This window comes from Balaenoptera musculus, chromosome 15 (assembly GCF_009873245.2).
Source record: "Balaenoptera musculus isolate JJ_BM4_2016_0621 chromosome 15, mBalMus1.pri.v3, whole genome shotgun sequence".
NCBI lineage: Eukaryota > Metazoa > Chordata > Mammalia > Artiodactyla > Balaenopteridae > Balaenoptera > Balaenoptera musculus.
This window is the reverse complement of record NC_045799.1, coordinates 134,994-142,500: the sequence shown is the minus strand read 5'-3', so window position 1 is coordinate 142,500 and position 7,507 is coordinate 134,994. Positions and strand designations below refer to the sequence as shown.

The 7,507-nt window shown below is 64.8% G+C and overlaps 2 protein-coding genes across 4 annotated transcripts in view; one reads left to right on the top strand and one right to left on the bottom strand.

Annotated features, from left to right (window-relative positions):
* Positions 1 to 623, top strand: part of OPRL1 (opioid related nociceptin receptor 1) — an 11,877-nt gene extending 11,254 nt beyond the window's left edge. For all 3 annotated transcript variants that reach the window (XM_036825788.1, XM_036825787.1, XM_036825789.1), the window contains one exon: positions 1 to 623. This exon is cut by the window's left edge and continues 1,456 nt beyond it. The gene's annotated coding sequence lies outside the window, so the exon portion shown is untranslated.
* A 3,265-nt stretch (positions 624 to 3,888) lies between these two features.
* NPBWR2 (neuropeptides B and W receptor 2) lies at positions 3,889 to 4,944 on the bottom strand. The gene is given in 3 exon segments (XM_036825116.1): positions 3,889 to 4,111; positions 4,113 to 4,737; positions 4,740 to 4,944. Coding segments are annotated over 3 exon segments (1,053 nt in total).
* Between the last annotated feature and the right edge of the window lie 2,563 nt (positions 4,945 to 7,507).

Below are 7,507 nucleotides of genomic sequence, written 5' to 3'. Positions count from 1 at the left end.
CTTCGTATGCAGAGTTGGAAGGAGAGCTGGGGCTGGCAGACCTGCTTGAGGGAGGCTGCAAGGACCATCTGAGCCGTGGGGACCCTGCCCGCTGTGACCACCCAGAGAAGTACCCTCCCAGTCTGCAGATGGGGGCTGCAGGTCGGTGACTTGGCAAGCGTTCTCCCTGCAGACAAGCTGCTGAAACATCTGCAGTGGTAGAGCTGCCTCTGCCTGCCAGCTGAGCTGCGGACCTGGCCAGGTTAGCTGAGGCACCTGGAAGGAGGACAAGGTGCTGACTCTGGACTGGCCTCTCCTGCTTCGGGGGCCCCGGCCCTGTGGGGTCGTTCCTGGGGAGGACGGGGCTCTGTCCGTGCTGCCAGCAGCGGGAGGCTCTGAGAACCAGAGCCGCTATGGCTGCAGCATTTTTGTGCCAAGGCTGAAAGACATGTGCATTTGTGCCGGTGTAACATGTGTCTCCCTGTATCTATGCATGTGGACAGTGTGATTTCCCCTGCACGTAACCAGCCCTGAACTGTCTCCAGGGGCCGTGTTGGAGGGTCAGAATAACCCCCTGCACGCTGGTCAGGGCGCTCTGCTTGCAACAGGTGTTTCTGACTCTTTGGGGGGCCATGGGGGTAAATTCTCTGGGATTAGCACGTGGGGTGTAAGTTGATTCGTCCTCCAGCCTGCTCTGTGCCCCTCACCTGGCTCTGTGCTTGGCAGACTGTCCCCCGGGAAGCTCCCACTTTGGGAAGGTGTCGACTAGTTCATGACGTGCTGGGGGCCTGTCTTTGCTTCAGCACGAAGTTTCTCCCCAAAGAATCAAGCGCTGCACTCCCTGCCCCTGTAGCCAGAGGTCCCTGTGGATCCGGTGGGTGGGCGCTTCCCCACAGTGGGCTGTGGGTTCTCTTCACTCCATCTAGTCTTAGCAGACCACCTCCCCCCACTCTAGCTCCTTTCTCGTTCCTCGGGCGGATCCAAGGGACTTTGATGACAGATGGACAGAACTGCTTCCTTTGGCAGCCCTGAGATTCTGATATCCTCCTGGCTGCTGCGTGGGCCCGGTTCTACCCAGGCTGACTGTTGGGCAGACAACGCTGTCAGAGAGAGGGGCTTCTCAGGGGCATCCAGGGCCAGCTCGGTCGCAGTGCCTGGGCACAGGCAGAGGGGCCAATGTCCGGGTTTATATAAGTTTTAATGACAAGCAAATTGCTGTTAACACAAACATTTAGCATCAAGGGAAAGTTTAGGGTTCCCCCTGTGATGGCCAAGAAGAAGGGCCCCTTGCCCTTTGCTGCCAGGTCGGCCAAGGTGGCCAAATGAAGCCTCCTTCCTCCCCGTCCTCTCTGCAGACACACCAAGATGAAGACAGCTACCAACATTTACATCTTTAATGTGGCCCTGGCAGACACTTCGGTGCTGCTGACACTGCCCTTCCAGGGCACAGATGTCCTGCTGGGCGTCTGGCCGTTTGGGAACGCCTTGTGCAAAAGACAGTCAGTGGCAGTTAGCATGGGGGGCGCTCAGGAGGCAGCGAGGTCCTGGCGGAGGAGGCGGCTCAGGGTGGGCTCCTGCCGACCAGGCCGACCCCACAGCGGGCGTCTGCGCTCGTCCCCGTCCAGGCAGGGCTGAGGGCCCGGCCGGCAGCCCGCGGGACCTCGGAAGCGGGACCACGCCTGGCTCGTCCTCCCCACCTGCACCCAGACCTCACCTCGGTTCCCACCTCCGACCCTGCCCCCTGCCTCCAGCCCCGCCCCCGCCTCCACGCCCCACCGCCCCGACCCGGCCTCCAGCCTGCATCCCCACCTCCGCCCCCTGCCCCTCTCCTCGCCCCAATCCCCGCCCCCGCCCAACCCCGACCAGCTGGGCTCGGTCAAGTCTCCCGGCTTCCCTGAGGCTTGGTTTCCCCGCCTGCGCAGAAGGGACGCCGAACCTTCCTCACGGGGTAGCGGGGGAAGGCCGGGTGGGCGAGGGGTCAGCGGATCGGCTGGACCGGGGAAGCTGCGGGCTCACCTGGCGCTCTGGACTTTGCCCACCAGGGGCGCTGTGGCCCGCGGGAGACTGCGCCCAGGGGCCGCGCCGGGTGGTGCCGGGCCGGGGTCCGGGCCACGGCGAGGGGATTTGGGGAGCGGAAGGAGAGGGCCAGTTCTCTCTGGGAAAGGAGCCCAGAGCACGGGGACACTCCCTCCGCGCTCCCCAGTCCGTCTCCGGAGTCACGGTGGAGGGGGCGGCATTTTCCCCGGGCGGGATCCCGGTGAGGGCTCTCCTCTCCCCCCAACCTTGGCTGGCCCACGGCTCCCCCCCGCCTTGGTGTCTCGCGGGCCCTGCGTGAAGACCCTCCCTCCCATCGGATGTGGACCGCCTGGCTGGACCTGCTTCTCCTCGGTCCCCACCACGGAGTTCCCAGTGCCAGACGGTGGCTCCCGTTGCTGGGCTGGGTGTGGGGCGGGGGCCACCCCAGGGAACAGAGTGTGGGGCCCGCTGAGGAGGCTTGGTTGGCACCTCCTGTGCTAGGGAGATGTTCTGCTGGGCACGGGGTGGGAGACCCTTGCTCGGCTCGGCGTTCGCGTGGGCTTCCGGCTGACACAGCTCCGCCCGCCCCTGCTGCTCTGCGTTCACGCCCCGCGCATTCGCGCCTCACCTCGGCCCAGCTGGGGTCTTAGCTGGGGTGTGGGAGCGCAGCTTCTCCTCTCAAGGAGCTCGCAGGGCGCAGGATGAGCGCTGACGAGGTAATCACGGCTGCTGCTTGGAGAGGTGTGACTGCAACGCAGTGAGAGAGCAGATCGGGAACAGCTAGTTCTTCGTGGGAGAGGCTGGGTGCTAGTGGCGCTTTGAGAAGTGGCCACAGCCCCTGAGTGTGGGTGGGACTTGGGGACTCACTTCTAAGGAATAGAAAGTAGCAGAATGGCTTCCCAGATAGGCCTTAAAGGTGTGGAGGTTTCCGCCTGGCTCTCTCTCGGACGCTGCCCTGGGGGCTTGCTGCCACCCCTGGAGGATGCCCAAGCAGCCTGTGGACGGCCCGCAGGGCCAGGAACCGAGGCCTCCTGCCAGCGGCCACGAGAGGGAGCCGCCTCCAGCCCCAGTGCGACCTTCGGGTGACTGGGGCCGCGGCTGAAGTCCTGCCTGAAATGTCGTGAGAGACCCTGAGCTGGAGCCAGCTGAGAGCTGCTGGAAGGTTCCTGACCCACAAGAGTTGTGAACTAGTAAATGTTGTTCTGAGCTGCTAATTTGGGGGGAATTTTTTATACAGTAATGGCTTACTAATACCATGTGGTCAGAAAGATAACAGGACGCAGGTAGCCTCTGAGTTGTTTCAGGCTGAGAGAGGGAAGGGGAGAGGGGTGTGGGCCCGAGCTCTTCCACGTGACTGGGTGGGGGGGAGGCGGCCATGCAGCCTGGGGGCCACCTCACCGCGTGGCGAAAGGTGTGTCCTGCTTGCCAGCTGGACAGACTGGCCAGAGCTGTGTCACAGCACTAAAACCGACCTGGGGCCCCATAAGCTTCGAAGGGTTATTGGGTGCCAGGCAGGTGACTTACGGAACGGCAAGGCTGGAGCTCCAGGCCTGGAAGCAGCTGGGAGGAGGGAGCCAGGAGGGGACACGGGCACAGGCCTCCTGGTGAAATGTCACCTGAGTTTCGGGCTGTGAGAGTGTGCTTCATGGCCTCCTTTGATGTGCACCTTTGGCTTTTACAGCAACACCTGGCTTTGCTGCCCCAGGTGCCCCCCAGGATGTCTATTGTGCCAGGACCTGAATCCCTGCAGCTGGCCACCCAAGGGCTGTCTAGGAGGCAGAGACAGGGGTGGGTCCATGGCCACCTCTGCGGGCTCAGTGGCCAGCCTTCGTGGGTCTTTCTCTTTCTGTCTGGAGAAAATAGTGATGGGATGTGAACAGGTGGGGTGTTGCTCTAAAGGAACAGAGCTTTTCTACGGTTGCGCGGGCCGCGAGGGAGGGGCGCTCGTGCCCCCGGGCACCGGAACGTGGGGCGGAGGCTCTTCCACAAGCTGTGGTCCAGGAAGGCCTAGAGGAAGGGGTTGAGGCAGGAGCTGGTGTAGCTGAGGCTGGTGACGACATAGGAGATGATGGTGACCAGTGGCGTCTGGGGCAGGTCTGTGGTCAGGGCCACGACAGGCCAGGTGGAAGGGCGTCCAGCAGAGCAGGCCCACGGCCAGCACAGCCAGGACCTGGAGACTCACCTTCCGCTTGGCCTTGCCCAGAGCCTTGGCTCCGGAGTGGAGCCGCAGGGCCTGCAGCCTCCGCGGCAGGTCCGCGTAGAGAACACAGAGGGTGCACATGGGCACCGCGAAGCCCAGCACCAGCGTGTAGATGCGGCTCGCCTGGAACCAGGCCCACTCAGGCCGTGGGAAGCTCAGCCCGCAGCTTGTGACCTGCAGCTCATGGCTGTAGACTCCGGCGAAGGTGAAGAAGGGCAGCACTGCGACAGTGACAGCCAGCCAGATGCACAGGCTGGCGATCTTAGCCCCGCGGACAGTGTGCCGGGGCATGCGGCGGGACCGCGCCGTGGCCAGCACCACCAGGCAGCGGTCCATGCTCGCGGCGGCCAGGAAGCAGACGCTGGAGAAGATGTTGCAGCGGTCGATTGCCAGCACCAGCTTGCAGAGCAGCTCCCCAAGGGGCCAGCGCTGCAGCACGTGCTCGGCGATGTTGGTGGGCAGCACCAGTGTGAAGAGTCCGTCGGCGGTGGCCAGGTTCAGGATGACCGCGTGGGTCACCGTCTTCACCTTGGGCGCTCGGGGATCACACAGATGACGGCCGCGTTGCCCGTTAGCCCCACGGCGCAGATGACAGAGTACACCACTGACAGGAGCTCGTGGAGAGCCGGCAGCGGCTCAGGGAACGCGACGCTGTGTCTGGTGCCGTTGTCCCAAGAGAGGCCGGCGCCCGTTGTGCCTGGCAAGGGGGAGCCTCGGCTGTCCAGGCCCTCCGGCCCTGTGGCCTCCATCGTGAGGCAGGACCGATAATGGTTTGTGCCCTGGGCAGGTGGGAGGTGCTTCTGAGCTGGGAATCTGGGCAGGGGCCTCCTTGGGCTGGATTCTGAGAAAGAAACAACCAGAAACTCTGGGATCTGGCTGTCAGCTTAGAATGGTAGCTGCCTCAAGTTCTCTGGCAGAAGCCGTGGCCACTTTGCCGGGGTCAAGGATTCATGGCGTCTCTCTCCATCCACCCCTTTCCAGTGGCAAGAGAGAGCCTGGCAGAGTGCGTGGGCACCTCCTCCTGGGCAGCACTTTCGGCTGGTTGGGTTCCTCCCCCAAGGCCCCCTCCTCTTGCAGAGAGCAGCTGCCAACCACCCTTCTGGGAAGGGAGGGCTTGGATCTGCCCCCCCACCCCGACCCCAGCCCCTGTCCCGGCCACACCCCAAAGCACAAGCTACATAAGTCAAGACAGTCCCTCCGAAAATGCACCTCCCATCATATTCCTGGCCCCCTTCGAATCGGGAGTCCTGCAGCGGTGCCCTCCCAGTCAAGCTGCAGACCCTCTGTGTGTGGCCACCAGCACTTTTCCTCACTGACCTGTCTGGAGACACATGGCCAGAAGTTGGTGGCCTGGGTGACATGTGGTGGTGGCCAGCTCAGGCGGCCTCAGGGGTGGAGGGGGGAGGTGTGGCCCCCACCGATGGGCCCCCTGCCAGCGTCCCAGTCCGTCCTTAACCACCTGGGGGGCTTTTAGGACCTGCTCGCTGGCAGCCTCGGAGGGAGCTGGCTTCCCGAAGAGTCTCCAGCCTCGTGGCAGCGCCGCTACGTGCCAGGAGGCGGGGGGCAGGGGGTCCCCCGGCTGTCGCGGAGCCCTGGGCTGCGAGCGCTGCAGGCTCTGGGAGACCGAGGGCTGCGAGCCTTGGCCAGGGGCTCCAGCTGTCCAGCAGGGCCGAGCCTTCGTCCAGTGGGCTGCCCCCAGGTGGGACCCCTAGTCCCCCGGTCCCCCAAGAACCCTGTGCTTCCAAGCGGCCTCTACACACAGGCTTTTGTTTCTGGTGTGAGGTGGGGACGGGGGCGCCGGGGCTAGAACTTTCCTCGGGATACTCACGGTCCCACGTGGGCTACACGAGCTTCACAGCTTTGGACGAGGAGATTCTCTTTGAGAAGCAGAGAGAAGGTGACCAGCTGGGCCTGGGAGGGAGGGAGCTGCCCTCTGGTCTGGGTGGGGCAAGTTCTGGACTGGTCGTTGGTGCCCCAGCCTGAGACCCACCGAGGCCAGGGGATGGGTGAGCGTGAGGAGAGGCCCCTGCATCTGGGGCTGACTTTCGTGATTTGGGGGGGTTCGTGCGTGGGGAGGGGTGCTGGGTCAGGTCACAGCTCCTGGACACCAGAGACAGGACGGAGAGAGGCTCAGGCCTGGCGTATGGGCCGCCCGTTCCCCTTGACCGTGTGGCCTATGTGTGAGCCGGCGTGCGGGCTGGCCTGGGGGGTGAATGGCTGACACTGCCCTGGTGCTGGGCCTGTAGGGAGTGGCCCAGGCCTCCTGTCGCTCAGCGGCTGTCCTGGGGGTGGGGCAGGGCTCACCCCTCTGGGCCTGGTTGTGGGTGTCCCGCGGGATGGGTGCTGGGGGTCCCTATTTCCTGAGTGTGTTGGGGGGGCCCGGGGCTCTGTCTGCCTGCCAGCCAGCACATGGCCGACTGGTGCCCCCCGAGCGTGGGCCTGTGACGGGGGCTCTTCACCCTCCTGCCCCTCCTGCTCTTGCCCCAGCTCAGCAGGATGCCAAATGCCACCCCAGACTTGCCCGGGGCCGGGCTGCTCTAGGCAGGTCTCCCCTCAAGCCCCAGGAGACGGTGCCGGAACTACAAGAACCTTCCCGGCGGTTTCCCAGCATGGCCCTGGCTTCCTCTGAGGCAAACCGGGAGTCTGGGGTCCCTGCTCACCCAACCAGTGTCTGCCAGGGTCTGGGGCTCCGAGCCCCTCTCAGCCTGCTCTCTGCTCTCCTGAGTCTGTCCTGGGGGCTGCTGGCTCCCCTCCCGGCCCGTCACGTCTGAGGGGGCCGGGGGTGGAAGCTGAGAGGATGGGGGCCCCGGGGCAGCAGGGGTTGGGGGTGCTGAGGAGGGGGCACCAGGCCTGCAGGTGTGGTGACCCACCAGGTGCCCCTCACGCCGGCCCAGCGGTGGGGGGCGCCTCAGCCTCTGCTCTCTGGCCCTCGGGGCAGCAGGGGGCTTTGTCTGCACGTGGGTGGGGCATTGTGTGCGTGTCATCCTGGGGAGATGAGTTCCATTTTCAGAAATGAATCGGCTGTTTCCAACCAGCCTGTGAGGGCTTTCAGGCTGTGGAGAGAGAGGTGGGGGCCGCAGGGGAGGGGCGAGGCCTCTGCCTGGTCTCTGGGGGCTGGGGCCTGCGCAATGGGAGCCCGTGGGAGTCTGCGCGGTGTGAGTGTGAGTGTGTGTGCGCGCTCTGTGCAGCCGCCTGCTGTTGGGTGGGGGTGGGGGGGGGGAAGCAGGTCCTGGCGGTGAGCCTCCCTCCCCACCCCTGCGCAGGGAGGAGGGAGAAGGGAGGGGGGTGCAGCCGCCCTGACCCAGCCCAGTG